Source organism: Podarcis bocagei (assembly GCF_964188305.1).
Source record: "Podarcis bocagei genome assembly, chromosome: 5".
Lineage (NCBI taxonomy): Eukaryota > Metazoa > Chordata > Lepidosauria > Squamata > Lacertidae > Podarcis > Podarcis bocagei.
Window position 1 is genome coordinate 39,485,216 of NC_138129.1, and position 18,786 is coordinate 39,504,001.

The following is an 18,786-nucleotide window of genomic DNA, read 5'->3' on the forward strand; positions in this document are numbered from 1 at the left end:
TTTGGATTACTAGTGGGCTGGCTCCAAAAATCAAGAAAGTGGAAATCTGCCCAAAGACTTGCTCTGACCATAACGCCATGAAGATGGAGATGAAACCTACAACAACTGGTCAATTCAGATGGAGGGTGAATGACACCCTGTTTCGAGATGAGGAGATCCACAGAAAGGCCCAAAAAACTTTAAAGGACTATTTTGAAATAAATTTAAGAACTGATGTAGAAAAAAGAGTGATCTGGGACGCAAGTAAAGCTGTGATGCGAGGATTTCTAATTCAACAAAATTCAGTAAAAAAGAGAAAGCAAAATGAGAAGAAGGAAAAGATCTTGGAAAAGATAAAAGAAGGAGAGAAGAAACTGAGATCAAAACCAAAGTCCCAGGAGATTTTGAGAGAGATTAAGTTATATCAGACATAATATATGGAATTGATGAATCAAGAGATTGAGTGGAAGATAAAGCAAATGAGACAAAAGACATTTGAATCTGCAGATAAATGTGGTAAGCTGCTGGCTTGGCAATTGAAGAAAAGACAGAAACTAAATACAGTTACAAATTTAGAAGTGGATGGAAAGAATATATCTAAACCTAATGAGATTAGAAACTGTTTTTTGAGTTACTTTAAAAAATTATACTCACAAGGACCACAGAATGAAGAGGATATAGATGAATTCCTTAAAAAATATGGATTACAAAAAATCTCTCATCAAAGCAAGGTGGATCTAAATCAGAAAATAACAGAACAAGAGATAGAGGGTGCCATCCAAAACATGCAACTGGGCAAATCTCCAGGACCAGATGGACTGACTTCCAGATACTATAAAGCTTTGAAGGAGTGGTTGGTACAACCGTTAAAGGAAGTCTGCAATGAGATTTTAGAGGGGAAAAGGGCGCCAGAATCGTGGAAAGAAGCATATATCACACTCATACCAAAGACAGAGACTGAAAAGACTCAACTTAAGGACTACCGCCCAATATCATTACTTAATGTGGATTACAAAATCTTTGCAGATATTTTGGCAAAAAGATTGAAAAGAGTGTTGATGGAGAAGATTCATAAGGACCAAGCAGGCTTTCTCCCAAAAAGGCATTTATCAGACAATGTAAGGAACATAATAGATATTCTGGAACTATTGGAGGTGAATATAAACACTAAAGCAGTGTTGATATTTGTGGACGCGGAGAAAGCCTTTGACAATATTTATTGGAGTTTTATGAAAAAGAATCTTCATGGGATGGGGGTAGGCCAAGGGTTTGAGAATGGTATGGGTGCGATATACTCTGAACAAAAAGCTAAGTTGATTGTAAATAATGTGATAACTGAAGAATTTAAGATAGAAAAAGGGACACGACAGGGGTGCCCAATTTCCCCATTACTCTTTATTTCTGTTCTGGAGGTGTTGCTAAATATGATTAGAGAAGACCAGCAGGTTAAAGGTGTACAGGTCGGAGCAAAACATTACAAGTTAAGAGCCTTCGCAGATGATTTGGTACTTACTTTACAAGAGCCAGATACTAGTACAAAAAGGGTGTTGGAGATAATTCAAGAATTTGGTCAGGTGGCCGGATTTAAACTGAACAAACAAAAAACTAAAGTTTTGGAAAAGAATTTAACAGTCATGGAGAGGGAGAAATTCCAGAATGAAACAGGTTTGACAGTGGTTAAGAAGGTGAAATACCTAGGGGTTCATCTGACATCTAAAAATTTGAACTTGTATAAAGACAATTATGAAAAATGTTGGTCAGAAATCAAAAAAGATCTAGAAATATGGTCAAATTTGAAATTGTCAATGTTAGGCCGAATTGCAGTTATCAAGATGAATGTATTGCCTAGAATGTTATTTTTGTTTCAAACTTTGCAGATTCTTGACAAGATGGACTGTTTCAAGAGGTGGCAGAAAGATATTTCGAAATTTGTCTGGCAGGGCAAAAAGCCCAGAATAAAATTTAAAATACTGACAGATGTAAAAGAAAGAGGGGGATTTGCCCTGCCGGACTTAAAATTGTACTATGAAGCAGCAGCGTTTTGCTGGCTGAAAGAGTGGATGCTCCTCGAGAATACAGATATCTTGGATTTAGAAGGTTTCAATAATGCATTTGGTTGGCATGCGTATCTATGGTACGATAAAATTAAAGTGCATAGGGCCTTCAAAAATCATATTGTCAGAAAAGCATTATATAATGTTTGGATAAGATATAAAGACTTGTTGGAAAACAAAACCCCTAGATGGTTGTCACCCTTGGAGGCTAAGGCATTGAAAAAGCTCAATATGGAGGCCGAATGGCCAAAGTATTGGGAAATCTTGGAACAAGATGGAGATAAATTGAAGTTACAGAGTCATGAGAAATTGAAACCTAAAGTACGAGATTGGCTCCATTATTATCAAATAATGGAGGTATACAAACAAGATAGGAAAATTGGCTTCCAGGTGGAGAAATCAAAATTAGAAACTGAACTGTTAGAACCCAATACTAAGAATTTGTCAAGAATGTATAATTTGCTGCTGAAATGGAATACACAGGATGAAACGGTTAAATCAGCCATGATTAAGTGGGCACAGGACATTGGTCATAACATTATGTTTGCTGACTGGGAATGGTTGTGGAACACTGGGATAAAATTTACGGCATGTAATGCCTTAAAGGAAAATATTATGAAAATGATTTATAGGTGGTACATGACCCCAGTCAAGCTAGCAAAGATTTACCATTTGCCTGATAATAAGTGTTGGAAATGTAAAGAATCTGAAGGTACTTTCTACCACCTTTGGTGGACGTGCCCAAAGATTAAAGCCTTCTGGGAGACGATATATAATGAAATGAAAAAAGTACTTAAATGTACCTTCCCTAAGAAACCAGAGGCCTTTCTCTTGGGCATTGTTGGCCAATTGGTGTTAAAGAAAGATAGAACTTTTTTTATGTATGCTACGACAGCAGCAAGAATACTCATCGCAAAGTATTGGAAGACACAAGATCTACCCACCTTGGAAGAATGGCAGATGAAAGTGATGGACTACATGACACTAGCTGAGATGACTGGCAGAATCCGTGATCAGAGGAAAGAGACGGTGGAAGAGGATTGGAAGAAATTCAAAATTTATCTTAAGAACTATTATAAAATTGATGATGAATGCTAAAATGTCGAAGTGTTGAGAAAGAGAAAGGGATACAGTGACATAAGATTAAGTTGAAGGAAAGACTAAGAGGACACATATTTGATAAAACTATTTAGAAGCTGCTGAAATAATTTCGAAATTGGGATGCAGAAAGGGGAGGTATGGGGGAGTCCGAGAAGTGAGGGTTACAAAAAAAAGGTTATGAAATTATACATGTTTGTTTGTCTTTTTATTTGTTTGTATTGTTTAAAAAAATGCTGTAAAACCAATAAAAAATTTATATATATATAAAAAGAAAATAATCTGGATTAAATTTAAACTGAAGTACAGGTTAGTATTTTGATAGCAACAAGATTGTGTGGAGGCTTTTCTCAATCAGCAGTTCTGATTCCACAATACACTCTCACCAGGAGCTTTCTATGGGAAAATAAAAGACAGGTCGCTTGGTTGCTCCTCCTGTTTCAGAAAAAGGACTCGCCACTGCCTCCCAGTGCTACTTCACATTATCCCCTCTTCTCACCCATCCCTAAGCCATAGGCAGTACAGTACCTCCCCCCCCCCCCGCAATCAATCATTTCCTAGGGTTATTGTTGTTGCTGCTTTAAAAGGAGAAAACAGAGCCTCTCCCTCTCTAACCTCTTGGCTTCTCCAGACACCTGTGGTGATAAGATTCAGTCTATGGCACCCAAATCTAAACCACACCTCTCAATTCTTTGCACTACAACGTAGCTGCTTGTGGAAACCCCATCATGGCTTTTTGTTGTCGTTTAGTCATGTCCGACTAAAGAACTGTAAAGGACAACTTGACCCCAAAGGGAGCAGTGAACCAGAAATATGCTATTTGTTTCAGCTGAGCAAGCAGGTTGTTTATGCACACTCCTTTTCATAGACAGGTGGGTAACCTGCAGCCTGAAGGCAGCAGCTTCCAACCTAATTTATGTGACTTCTAGAACCACCTGAAGCTGCTCCACTCTTCCATCCCCTGGAGAGCTCCTTCATTCCTGTTCATTTCTTCTTTATTTACCCTAGCTTTTAAAAGAGTCCCTCGCCCCCACTCACCTGTGCTTCCTTTTTATGCATTTTTCAGACCTGGAAGGGGCAGTATTTTATTTAACAAAAAATAAAAATAAAAAGAAGATAGGTTTTTCAAAAAACTCATTCCTTTTCCCTTTCCTGGTTGTATGGCCTGGGGAAGAGACGTTTACTCCCCTAGCTCCCTAATAACAACTTGACAGGTTTAATGTGAGTGGAGCAGGGCTTTTTTCCCAGCTGGCACTCACTGGAACTTCCAGCATCTCTCAGGTGGGCACCGTTGCCATTCTAAGAGAACAAGGGAGGCATTCATGGCACCTCTTTTTCTAGAAAAATAGCACTGGTGTGTAGCATGCATTAGTACACAGCATTCCTCTTTTAACTGGGTGTGGTATGATGTGTTTTTATGTTACTGCAAGCTGGATACTTTTAGTTAAGAATATTGTAAATCTTTTGATGTATTGCAATTTAGTATTGTATTCTTTTTTAAAAATTGTAAATTGCTTTGAGGTGTTTTTGTAGGGACAACTATCATAGTAACAATAGTAACTACTGTTATAGTAAAGTCAGAAAGTAGTTACAGTAGCTATATTGGTCTGTTGTACTAAAAATAAAATAAATCCTCTGTCTACACATTTGAGAGTAATCCCATCAGTGGGGCTTACTTCTGATAGAATTCCTAGTCCTATGCAGGTCTGTCTGAGAATTGAAGCAGGGTTGTTTTCAATTAATTGATATAGACCATCATTTGATCTTCCTCTACCCACCATTGGTATGCACCCCTTCCTTGATGGAGTATCCCCAAATGAATGTGGCTCTCAGCAGGAAAAAGTGGCCCATCACTGTTTAAATACTATAGTAGCATCATGACCTGTGACTTGATTAATTCTATAAAATCTGTTCATTGACAAAGTGGGCTCTTAACTATCCTCTGAGAGCACCAGCTATTACATTTCACTGGGCACAGAAAGGCTATAGAAATCCCAAAACTTGTGTATGTGACAGTATTCACTGGTAGAGAATACCAGCACCACTTTTTTGCTGCCCATGGCAGCCATTTTTTACTGGCACAGATGGCACTTTTATCAGTGTATGAGTACTGACACCTCATTAATAATAATAATAATAATAATAATTTAATGATAATAATAATTTATTATTTCTACCCCACCCATCTGCCTGGGTTCCCCCAGCCACTCTGGGCAGCATTCAATAGAACATTAAAAACAGAATAAAACTCCAAACATCAAAAGCTTCTCTAAACAGGGCTGCCTTCAGGTATCTTCTAAAAGTCAGATAGTTATTTCCTTGACATCTGATGGGAGGGCGCCACTACCAAGAAGGCCCTCTTCCTGGTTCCCTGTAACCTCACTTCTCACAGTGAGGGAACTGCCAGAAGGCCCTTTTTTGGGTCTTTTTTTGGTGGAGGGGAAGACAAACTTTATTGGAAGGACACAGGGTGGATTATCTCTCTCTGACCAAGCTGTACAAACATGTCACACAGGGGAATTTTGACCCCATTGGGCTACAATCAGCAGCAGGCCTCAGAACAACCAGTGGGCCTCACATTCAGACTCCAGAAGTGTGAGCACATCCCCTTCTCAGACTGGATGTTATGGAATATGGATGATCAAAAGGCTGATGTCATCCTTGAATTCCACACAGACCTGAGTGGACTGTGCCTGCGAGTTAGTCCGGTCCAGCACTTTGGTGACTCAGGCCAACTTGATGGGTACATGGCAGAAGTGACACCTCATTTTTTACAAACAACCCCAAAAACCAACCCATTGGAAATTCCTAAATCTAAAATTAGGCTGAATCTAATTATTAAATTATACTTGACCTAATTATCTATGATGTTTCCTCTATTTTCTGATGGAGTGTAGTCAAATTAGTAAGTTAACTATAATGTAACAATGTAAAGTGTATTATCAATATAAGGCAGCACCATAACTACGGAAGTATACTCCAGAAGATCCCTTTGTAGAGCAAGCTACGTGCTAAAGCCAAAAGATGACAAAGCACAGAGCAAAGAGGAACTGCCTAATGAAGTTTCCAGGCTGGGAAAGGCACAGATGATCTAGTGAATTTGAAACACCAAATTAACTGACAAATATTTCATGATTTTTAAACATTGTATTGTTTCAATTTTTAAAAATTGGCAAAATGTGTGGGTTTTTGGAAACAGAACCAGGAAGTGTTCTTTTTTGGGTGATTTTCCCCAAAATGCTCAACAACTTTCCCAAGAAAAGCTCAACTTTTTGCATCTGGATTTCTACTTTTTGAAATATAGCAACCCTAGGCTATTGGGACATCTCCATTTCCCCCTCCTGATATATTCAGATTCCCTAGTACAGGGATGGAAAACATGTGCTTCCCCCCACCATATATTGCTAGGCCAGCTGGGCTTATGAGAGTTTTGAGTTCTATGCCCTATCGAAGGCCCCAAATCCCCCATTCTTCTTGTAGTATTCCGTTCCTAAATTACCAGCCAAATATTCCTGTATTCTGATGAAAGGTTTCAGAATTCAGACACTTAAACTCAACCCCAAACATATTTTTCCTTGGCAATGTCTCATTGATTGCTTCAGTAGCAGTGGATACCATTTTCCCCCTCAGTCAAGAGTGCTCAGGAACACAGACCAATTGCCCCAATCCTAAGCGTACTTTCATAAAACTAAGTTCTACAAAACCCAGAAAATGATGATGAAAGATCCCCCACCAATGCAAGATGACCAAAGCCAATAGTGTCAGGTATAAAATAGTTTATTTAAAATGAAAATGTATGTAAATTGTATGCATAGTTATCATAATAACAATAATATAAAAACAACCACCCCACACAAAGGTGGGTACAAGATGCTACAAGCTTCACATATCCATACCTAAAGAACAGGTACGTAGATTGGAATAGCTGTGTAGTTAAAACTGCTGCATGGCAGCAAAATAAAACTGTCTTGGTTTTAGGTATAGAGTCCATTTGCATCTGGCATACAAGTCACAGTTCTCTTGCCTTCTGGAAACTACACTGTCAAGAAGGAATGGGGCAAGGAATGTCCTGTGCATTTCATGTCACCATGTTCTTGCAGGCGCTGGACGTGCTCTTATGATGCATGCTGCCGGTTCACCAAATTTCTCACTGCTAGCACCTGCTTGCTTTTTCCCAGTGTTACACCCTCCTGTTTCTGAGGCACAACCTCCTCTTTTGTCAGGGGGGTGGCAGGTCTCTCCTCTTCCTTCTCCCTCTCCTCTTCCTCCTGCCTCTCCTCAGAGGCGAAAGGGCTGCAGACCGTCTCCACCAGGCCAATGACCACACCAAAGAACGTCAGCACGCTGCCCAGCATGTACAGCTTGACCATCTTCCCGTTGGGTTTCTGGCTGAGCATCTCTTTGGCAAAGGGAATCAGCTCCTGCATCGTCTCCATCGTTAGCTAAGGGAGTAGACACAGCGAGTCACAGAGACCTGCAGAGCAAAATGGAAAAGAGAAAGGACATCAGTTGCAGTTCAAAGGATGCCTCCCCCTCGCCAAAAAAATCCCACAAGCTGATCTGACTTTGAAGAAACCGACAGCATTTACAGAAGTGCAACTTACAATGGCCACATTATCTCTGCAATGCAGTTCAGATTATCTACCTGTCTCACTGCAGGACGCATGCACCAGGCTTACCAATGCAAAAAGCATGGGGGCTCGGAGAATCCCGCCCCCCAAGCATCCCCACGCTTGCAAACCTTTAATTCGAGGAATTCAAATCGCGCTCTGCACAACCTCATCCCAAACTGAATCTAGGTGAACTGAGCCGCCAGCTATCGACCTATCTCAGCGCCTGTTGCTTAACATCCTGGTTTTGCTTTCAGAAAACAGAAATCCGCCGTACTCACCAGAACCACAGAGCTGTCAATCTTTGCCTCGAGAGATCTCTTGTTTAAGCAACAGCGGTGCTTTTTCTCTCTGCTCTTTAGATCCGACCAGGCACTCGGCGCTGCTCAGCTGTTGCCTTTGCAAGCGCGCAGCCCGGGCCTTTATATTCCCCACGCTGGGCGAAGCCCCGCCCCTGGCCCCAGTCAGCTTGCAAGAGGTCGCCCAGGCAGGCGGAGGGCCAAGGGGGCTGTCCATGCGCCGAGCACGCCGCGAGCACACGGAGGGCTTAGGGGGCCGGACCCTCCCGGGACGCGCGAGCTGGCAAGGCGCAGGGTCGGGGTGGGCGCCAGCTGCCAGTGACCCGGGCAAGGAGACGGGAAGGGGGAGGCCCGTCTCCTGCGCCAGGAGAGAGGGGTGTAGTTGTGTGTCACGTAGCAAGCGGCGGGCCCTCAGACGGGATCTTTTCATTTATTTTTGCAAAGGTCGGGGGGGTTAGCCCATTTTGCGCAGCCAGGGAATAAGCAGGCGGAGACGTGCGCGGGTGCCAGTGTTAGGATGACCTTCACTCCCCCCACTCTAATAAAACAGTCTTGCGCTAAAGGGCATGAAGGCTTTGCAAGGAGGCTTAACCGGTGACTTGGCTTATATGCCTCTTCGTTTGCTTTGTTTCGCTCAGTTGAGTGATTGGGGTTATTAACCGGCCCCCAAGCGCAATGGTTTAAGAGCAGGTAACACACGCTGCGTCCAACAGCAACCAAATGCCCCCCCCCAGTTGTTGCTGGGCTGCACCTCCCATCAGCCCCAGTCAATGCACTGGGATAGTGGCTCCTCTAATGACTCCGGGGTAGCTTTGTGGATAGGCAAAGCTTTGAACCCTGGTTTTCCTGAGCCAAACTGAGTCTGCCGATTCTGCCATACCTTAGATACCCAGTTTCTATATACAGTAGTACCTCTGGTTACGTACTTAATTCGTTCCGGAGGTCCGTTCTTAACCTGAAACTGTTCTTAACCTGAAGCACCACTTTAGCTAATGGGGCCTCATGCTGCTGCCGTGCCGGCGGCGGCACGTGATTTCTGTTCTCATCCTAAAGCAAAGTTCTTAACCCGAGGTACTATTTCTACGTTAGCGGAGTCTGTAACCTGAAGCATATGTAACCTGAAGTGTATGTAACCTGAAGTGTATGTAACCCGTGGTACCACTGTATCATAGAATTGTAGAGTTTTAAGGGACCTATATATGGGTGGGTGGGTTTCTCTTGTACCCCACCTTTCACTCAAGGAGTTCCACTGCCCCCACTTTTTATCTTCATGTCAACCCTGTGAGATATGTTAGGCTGAGAGAGAGCAACTGGCTCAACTTCACCCAGTGAGCTTCATGGCTGAGCGGGGATTTGAACCTGTGCCTTTATATGCCCCATCTGCACTATACAGTTATACCTTGGGTTACAGCCGCTTCAGGTTGTGTTTTTTCGGGTTGCAGACTGCCGAAACCCGGAAGTACTGGAACGGGTTACTTCTGGGTTTCGGCGGTCGCGGATGCGTAGAAGTGCTAAATCGCGCTTTGTGCATGCGCAGAAGTGCCGAATCGCAACCTGTGCATGCACAGATGCAGGTTGGGAACATTGCGGGTTGGGAACGTGCATCCTGCACGGATCACGTTCACAACCCGAGCGTCCACTGCACATTTAAAGCAGTATTATACCACTTTAAACAGTCATGGCTCCCACCCCGCAAGAATCTTGGGAACTGGAGTTTGTTAAGGATGCTGAGAGTGGTTAGGAGACCCCTATTTTCCTCACAGAGTTACAACACTTGAGTCGTTTCACAACCAGTCCCTGTACTCTGGGAACTGTAGGTTTTTGTGGGGAATAGGGGTCTCTTAACCACTCTCAGCACCCTTAATAAGCTACAGTTCCCAGGATTCTTGGGAGAGTGGTATAACATTGTCTTCTTTGTGTGGTGCAGATGGGACCAAAACTTGTCACACTAACCACTACGCCACATTGGTTGTATGTAGGTTCTTGATGTTAAGGCCCTTCAGAGTGGGGACCAGCCACTTCTGAGCAGATCCTTCCAGCCCCTTCCTCCAGTGCTTGACTCATATATTTTTTTAAGGGGAAAGGCAAGCAACCCATGTTAGCATCGTTTCTGTTCTTGCCAGCTTTGAGAATGGTTTGGAGAAATTGCTCTTCTGGTACACAGGGCATGGTTTTCGGCCTTTTGGGATCTGTGTTCTATTTCTGTCCCTAAAGCCGCTGGGCACTCTTGCGTAAGCCTTTATGCCTCCCTCTCACCTCTCACCCACTAGCTGTGTTGTCTATTTGGATAATAAGGGGTTGCGAATGCATGCAGTCTGTTGCAAAAGTGTCTCTCATTGCAGCAGAGACCTTGTTGCTTTATCCAGATAAGGAAGGGTTGAAAAAAGTGAATCAGGGAAGGGTAGAGCTTGGTTTAGGCTTTCCAAATGAAAGTGTGGAGGACGGCCGATATCATGGTCGTGCCCACAGCACCCAACTTCCATGCATTGTATGCTTGAAAGGGTCGTCACATCAGCTGGCGTGACCACATTTCATGTTTTTAGAAATATGCTGAGGTACACCAACTGGTGCCAGGTGCAACACAATATCTCTTTTTTGGTGTGTGGAGTTGTAGACTCAGGTGCAAAATAGTGTTTAGGTGATAAAACCATTTATTTATTGTACCCCATGAGCTATACACCAATATTTTCTGAATTTACAGGTACAAATCTACACCTGAGCTAATACAAATCAAGGTTTGAGCAGCAAAACGTCACCCACCTTTTGCATTTGTTAAACTGTTGGGAGTTAGAAACCCTTGCTGATCCACTGCAAGTCATCTAGCAATGTACCTACAGATCCCAATTTACCTTCTGCCCATTGTGGATGTCCAGTGTTCTCAAAGAGTTTAGACAGAATAGTGATTCACAAATGATTCCAGAAGTTGTTAACAGTTTGCAGGCAGAGATTCACTTCTAAACTGAGATTAGGGGACTCAGGCTACAGTTTATGATCTGAGAATCCTACTTCTTCACCCCACGTGCGGCAGCAGTTGGCTGGGCTTCCTCAGTGATGGAAAAAAATCACTATTCTCAGGTTCAGAAGCCATGTTTTATTATTCCACATATTCTAGGGATAAGCTCTGGCACTGAAAGCAAATTTTCCAGTGCCAAGCCATGGTGAGTTCTAATTCTGGTTCAAGCTAAACCTTGGGTGTTGTAGGACTGGTGGTTATGGTCTTTCCATACTGGAAAGTGATTAAAGGAAGGATCACTTCCATGTCAAGCAATTAAACCCATTTCCCCCCTGGGAACTGTAGCTATGTGAGGCAGTTAACTGCAGTTCTCAGAATTCTTTGGGTGATCCACATGCTTCAGATATGCTTTAAATGTACAGTGTGGATGTGCCCCATGATCCTATTGTACCACTTCCTGTTCCATCATTTTGTGTGGCCGTAAGACCCACTGAGGAGCAAGTGTGAACACTCAATGTATAAGAGGGAAAGGTTTTGTATAGTGGCTGAAACACTTTAAGAACATATTATTACAAGTCCAGACACCTTTTTTAGCCAATCCGTAGAATTGGGTTGCCTAACCATATTTCCATTTTATTGGTTTTTGCCAATATATATAATTGTAGAGTTGGAAGGGACTGCAAGGCTCATTTAGTGCAACCCCTGGCAATGCAGAAATCGTTTGCCCAATGTGAGGCTCAGACCCACGACCCTGAGATTAAGAGACCCATGCAGCTGTGAAGTTTCAAACAATATTACTCTGCCTGATGTCCTCTCTTTCTTGCATCTCCTTTTCTTCATGTTTTAGAGAGATCTGACTGAAGTGTTTAGTTATTCCTTTTCTCCAGAAGCATTCTAAAATTTTTTGCTCCCAAGCAGATTGAGTTTGATCAGTTGGAGATGTAGAGGGAGATGTGTTTTAAATCTGAATACAGACATAGGTACAGACCCACATTTATAAAATATCCCCTCCCGGCAAAACTACTATATCTGAAAAAGAGCACAGCATTGAAACTATTAACAGGGATTTAAACTAAAATAATGCTACATGCGACTATTTCCTTTCCCTTTCTACAAAACTTTCCTTATGCAATGGACTTTCCTTTCTCTAATAAGGAAACTATGCAGAAACCAACTGTCCCCCAGCAGCGAGTCAGAACGACCGCTCCCCACATTAAATGGGGGGCACCCTTTGCGTGGTCACACTCAGCCCCCTGGACCCTATGAGGCACCATAAGCACAGGCTTGGCTTCGCCTTCCCCAGGTGGGATACCTGGAGGTCTCTGCCTACCTCAGCCAGTTGCCCAATCCTGTGTGGGGAGACGTTGCCAAGGTAATCAGGCCAGGTAGGGGGAGGGACCACCCTGCCCACACAATAGGGGGAGGGTCTTACCTGGGAATCCTCGGTTGGCTCCAGAGCTTCTCCTGCCCTACCCACCCTCAGTTAAGACTTATTCTGCAGGTTAACCTTTTATTCACAGGTATGCTGTTGAAGGGCCGGAAAGGAATTCTACTGAATTGGCAGGTTAGCCTTTCCCATAGCAAAACGTCACAACTTTGGCGGTATCAGGCCTTGGGTGGAATCCTTTAGTCTATCTTCCCTAAATGGGGGTGGGCATGCAGCAGTGACCCACGCCCCCCTTCTCTTTGCGGTGGCGATTCCAGGGTTCCCCATTAAAGTTGTTTTGAGGGGAGGCTTTGGCCGTACACCTAGAGGTTGTCATTGCTCTCCCCTGTGACGGCAGCGTAACGGGGGTGGGCTCTCTCTGCTTGAACATATGTTCTCCAGAGCCAGCCCATTCCCCCCACAAACTGGATAACCCTGATGTTCCCCATATCCCTGGCAGGGGACTGGGAAGGATAAATGCCCAATGCCTGAGCCAAGGTCTACCCACACCTGAAACATAATAAAGTTGTGGCCAATTTTAATCCCATAGCACATTGTCTTGAGTTGTTTTTCCACATGGGGCTGCTCAGGGTTTGGGGGACTCTGCCTGTCCACGCAAATGGAAGGGATGCACATTCTGTGAAGGTGATAGTGAATCTCTCCCTGCCACTTTCACACTTCTTCACCTCCATCTCCAAATGAGCATTGCATCAGCAACATAAAGCAGGTTACATAAACTTTGGTAATACATTCTCTAACCTCAAGCTGCTATTAACCCATTTCACATAAATAGTAAATACGTTCTATATTTTGAAAGGCTGTGTCTCTGGAGGATGGGACAGATGCACAATCAACTCCAGTGCTGACACAAGGCATTTTCTCACAATTTTTTCCCCTGATGTGACTGTCAGCATTTGTTTTAAGGGTCAAACTGGGCAAGATGCAGTTAGCATTGTGTGGATGGCTTAAAAAAACTAAATAGCAAGTTTAGGAGGAAGCACTGAATCCCTTTGATCACTGTCTCAGATAGCCAATCCGCTTCTAACCCAAATGCAGCAGCTAGGTAAAAAGTGAGCACACTTCCCAGCATTCAGTGTGCCCTGGTCTTGTGCTTGCCCTTTGCCCTCAACTGCTTGCACTGTTTTCAGTTGTGCTTATACACCCAGACATTTTTCCTGCGGTTGAGACAAGGATCTGATTTCAAAACAATATTTCCTTGCTAGCCTCACAGGACTTAGCTGGGCACTCTGCCTCTTATCAGTTTGAGTGCCCAGCAATGTGCTTGGGATGTCTAACTTTACTAATAGGGAGAGTGTTTCTACCTTGCTATTCTCAGACAGCAAAGCATTGGGGTACCTAAGGAACAGGCATATATAGAAAAATCCTTTCTCCTTGAACAGACCTTCTTAAAGAATTAGCATGGGCTTTGCCACATCAGATGGGTTACATCTCTAAACCACCTGTCTGACACTAATTATATTGTCCTCAAACTTTCCCTACTTAATTTCCTATCCCTGGAAGTTATCTTGTGTGCTAATGCTCACTTTTCAGTCCACAAAGAGGAAAATATACTTTAAACATGTTAATCGACAGTAACCTTTGGTGCCAAATTGGAGCCCAAGATAAGAGGTTGGTTGTTTTTTTTAATCAAGCAGTCAGACCAGAAAGCTGTTTACATGCTGCAGAATGTTTCAGCTGTGTCTGGGAACCAATGTAAGCAACCTGGAATTTAAAGCATTGATTGCAGCCTGTTCTACCTTAGGAGGAGTTCTCTGTTTCACACATTATCTGACGGCAAGGGTAGGGAACCAAAGCCAGTCCTGGCCACCAGTTGCATGCACTGGAGGAGGAAGAGGAGTGTGGGGGGAGCACCCCACCCCCGGCAGTGCGAACCTGGCAGGGTGCCATCGCGGCTGCTCCCTGACTGTGTTGGGCGCCATGCCCCCGCGGGTGGTGCACCCCGCCTCAGGACGTGCGCCCCACCCCTGTGGGCAGCATACCCTGCCCCCAGGATGCGCTCCCACTACCGCCTGCTCTCTGCCCCCCGGTGCTGGAGCATGAAGCTCTGCCACTGGTTGCATGTATCTGTGTTGCACAGCTTGTAAAACATAAGGTTTTTGCATCCGTATTCCAACTTTTTGCATGCACATTTTAAATACTTGAATGTGAGAAATAGCCATTGGTTTCACACCATTTCCATCTGAAGGTCCCAGGAGTGGGGAACTGATTTGGATGGTCCACCCCTAGACATTAATGGAATCTGGTAGATGCTCTGGGGAATTTCCGGATGCTCTGGGGAATTTCCCAGGAGACAGACCAGGTGCTTCATGTTTCACTGTAAAATGGCTCCCAAGGGTTCTCTTTGTTGCTGCAGAGCCCACATTGCTGCTTGTTCTACTGAGGAGCTGCAGACAGTGACGCATGCTGGAGTGCAGGTAGTGGAAAACTCACTCTGAAGGTGTCTGGACACATGTTAGGTTACATATTTTTGTTTACCAATTGACAGTGAAAGCTTCAAAGGCACTTCAATGCCTTCGCTGGGTCATACCAAAAGTGGTGGATGGGCCCCTGGAGCATAGTGCTTTGAGCATGAAGTCTCCCAGCTCCTTAGTGCATTAGATGTTCCCGAATTGTAACTCCGGTCAAGGCGTCCAATGCAGCATCTTCTCACATTTTATGTTATTGAGCTCAGTTTATGAGGCCTGATGACTATGGCCAGCACTGTTGCGATAATGTGGCCAGCTTCCTTGACGCCCATCCACCCCGGCTGGTAATAGCCAGTTGGATGGTCAGGGGTCTTGCTCAGGTTGGTTCAGGAAAATGCATCTCTATGTGATGGATTTGTGTCTTCTGCAACAAGAATTCAAAAACATTCCTGTATAACCAGGCATTTGTGGGTGAGATGTTTTCAGTGTCCCTCCCTCTTAGTTTCAATGTATCTGTGTGGGTTCTCTGTTTGTTTCTATGTTGCTGTGGAGTGCCTTGGGCAAGATAGAGCGACCAAGAAATGCAATAAATAAAAATAAATAAAAAGCAAATTGCTTCCCCTTTGTGACAAACAAAATCTGCTGCCTTGCTCTGCCTTATCCTAGGGCCAGCTTTGGAGCTGGTATAACACCCTTACTCTTCAGAAGACTCATTTTAAGAAAAACAGAAACATTTGGGGATCTGTTGACGTATTTCCTACATCTTATCTAGGTTGGTCCTCAAGTGTCTCATAGAATCTGAGTGACCATTTAGGCCCATTTCTGTATATACCTGCACATGAAATCCCTTCATGTTTAGGAGGCACCTGAGTACATGAGAGTTCCTGATCATAGAATCATAGAATTGTAGAGTTGGAAGAGGCCCTGTTGAGTCATGATGCTTTTTTTATCTTCCAGTCAGACCCTTATATGGATTTTTAATAGGGATATTTAATAGGAATAAGCATTAAAGAGACACTTTGCATTGGTATCAAATACTGTACCAAATTCTAACCTAGCTAGATACAGCCAACCATTTGAGCCACAGAGTTCAGGACATAACCTGAACAACTTGCAGGGTTCAGAGAACCATTTCTGCCAGGCTACTACAATAACTGGTGGCTGGGCAGGGTTCTAATCTCCTCCTGTGTATTGCACCAACCATAGGGGTGTGCTTATCAGAGGATAAGGAGGCTGATGGTGGCCAGATGGCTGCTATTGTAATTGCCCACAATGTCCTGGAATGACACAGCACCTCTTTGGAGCATTGTAGGCAGTTGCCGTGGCAACCACATGGCACTCAGAACTGTGGAACAGAGAGTCAGAAGAATCTTTCTTTGCATCAGCCACTAGCCATAGCAATAAAATAAAATAAAATGTACTGAAGACAGAGGTGAAAACTTAACTATACACAATACATTCTGGAGATTTACATCAATAATTAAATAATATATCTTATTCTAATTGCCCTGGCTAATGTTTTTTTGCATTTTTTGCTGCCTCTTCTGGCATACAATATCAGGCCTGCTGGAGAATGCTTGTAATGTTCCAGTGTATACTATCGGACCCAATGAATGGATGCAATATTATTGTTCACTCGGTATCATGCGCAAAATGATGAGGTCAACCAAACAACAGATTCTTTGGAAAACTTACCAGACTGGCCTCCAGTATCTATAACTGAGGTCAATAACCTTATTTCACAGTTAAAAAATAATAAAGCACCAGGCCTAGGGGATCACATCAGAAATATGCAAAAGGGAAAAGCGCCTCAAAGCACCAAGATTCTGACATGCTTTTTTCCCATATAAAAGGTGGCAATCACATACCGTCAGCACCTGAAGTGTTTGAAGCTAAACCCCCAGCACAGTTATTGTATGGGGCTCAGATTTGGACAGGCGCTCACCTTGAATCTACATAAAAAAATTCCTTCCAGTAGCACCTTAAAGACCAACTAAGTTAGTACTTGGTATGAGCTTTCGTGTGCATGCACACTTCTTCAGATACACAGTGTATCTTTAAGGTGCTACTGGAAGGAATTTTTTTATTTTGACTATGGCAGACCAACACGGCTACCTATCTACTACTTGAATCTACAGAAACTGTTTAATCTAAAGCAATTTTTTTTCTGTTCCATCCTGTGTTCCAAATGCTTCATTGCACTTGGAGGTTAATTTGTTGAATTACAGATTTGATGTAGGATATTTAATTATTGGCTTCAGCTAAATTTAAACTCCACTGGTCTACTACCCTTAGTATCGCAAAAGTTATGAGTGCGCTTGGTCTAAAATTGTCAGCTGTGGAACAGGTGGCTGAAGGCTGTGGTGTCAGCAGCACAGTGCCCTTGGCACCTGCCTGTGGATTGCCACCTGCTGTAGCTCCAGCCCTGCTTTCTGCATTAATGTGCTTTGCCAGGGAACCTCTGGGTATAGCAGAAGACTTTGTGGTTTGTTGTAGGGTGCACATAAAACCCCGGCCTGATTCCTTGGAACTCATCATTGCCTAATATGCACCAAGCATACTTACAGGAACACCACATTGCAGAGGAAATGAGTATCAAGTTGCCTTTCAGGGGAAAGTTGCCTGCCACCACTAATATTTCTTATTGAGCAAGTCTCAGGCTTCTTTGAAACACAGCCTGACCGCTGTGAGGATAAGATGCTGAAGAATTCAAGGGAGCTCATATGCAGAGTTTGTAGTCAGTTATTGGAAGTGATTTCTCTACACTCAGCCTGTTGAGTAATGCCCAGTCCTAGAAGTAACTTGTGTCAAAGCACACATGTCTGTGAGGAAGTGGGAACTCCTTTTGCTACGTGCAGTTTGGGTGCACAGGGTATGAATGACTCAGAATTTAGCAATAATTGGGAGGGTGGCTTTAAGTCATGAGAAAGATAAGACACTGGTCTTACGAAGTTTACCATGTGAAATCCTTAAAACTGCCCTGTTTGCACAGTGAAAACCCTTCTTTGCTCAACTATTACATGTCGTATTCACAGAGTAGTAAACGTGTGTTTTTCACACATAGTGACCTAAATGCACTTACTGTACTTTTCTCTCTGAAAATGCCTTTCTCATTAACAAAACTGTTCTCTCCACATCCCTCCAGACAGCTGTAGGTGCATTTGGTCTTGGCTCTGGCCTATCCACTGCCTCATGTGGCCCTTGGGTGTCCGAGTGTAGAGTCTGCTTTCAACACCAGTGATCTTACATTCAAGCTAAAGTTAGAAAGAAACATAATATGAAAGTTAATTATCCAGTGGTGGGGAGGGTAGAAATCCAAAACCTCATGCAATACACTAGTGCAAGAAGCATAATGGATTCTGAATAGGGTTGCCAGGTCAGGAGCATCCCAGACCCTTAGGATGGCCCCCAGTGATGTCGCAGGGTGGGCCCTGGAGATGGAAGTTAATTGGGAGAAGGGAGAAGAAAAGGGCAGACCCCTCAGAACATCTATGTTATAATTTGTCGCCAGCTGTTGCTGGGCTGAAGCTTGCAAGCTGCATGCACATTCGTCTTCTTTTTCTGCTTCAATACTTTATTATGAAGTTAAAACAATCCAGTGAGAAATATGAAATAAAATAAAGAAAAAGAGAGAGGAAAGTACAAACCCTTGACCATAAAAAATCAAGGTTCACAGCCAGTACATCATAAAACAAGGTACATTCTCAAGAGACTGCACATTGAATTACATGTTACAACATAAACCAATCTGATACAGGAAGAGTACAAAGGGATTTCTGCCCAAGTAATTTGGGACTGAAGTGTTCAGTCATGAACACTCAGGTTGACAGACTGTGCCTTAGTAATGAACTGGACCCCCATCATCAAACTGCCGTGAAGCCCCCCTGAAGGACTGATGCATTACCCAGTTATTCCTATTTATCAAGTTTAAGGGCTGCACC

At 43.4% G+C, this 18,786-nt stretch overlaps 1 protein-coding gene across 1 annotated transcript; it reads right to left on the reverse strand.

Moving 5' to 3' along the window:
• Positions 1-6,892: 6,892 nt before the first annotated feature.
• G0S2 (G0/G1 switch 2) lies at positions 6,893-8,173 on the reverse strand. The gene is made up of 2 exons (XM_081195760.1): positions 8,023-8,173; positions 6,893-7,605 (listed from the first exon to the last, which is right to left on the reverse strand). Exon 2 carries the CDS (start codon positions 7,565-7,567, stop codon positions 7,247-7,249), a length of 321 nt encoding a protein of 106 aa, XP_081051886.1. The 5' UTR covers positions 7,568-7,605; positions 8,023-8,173; the 3' UTR covers positions 6,893-7,246.
• Between the last annotated feature and the right edge of the window lie 10,613 nt (positions 8,174-18,786).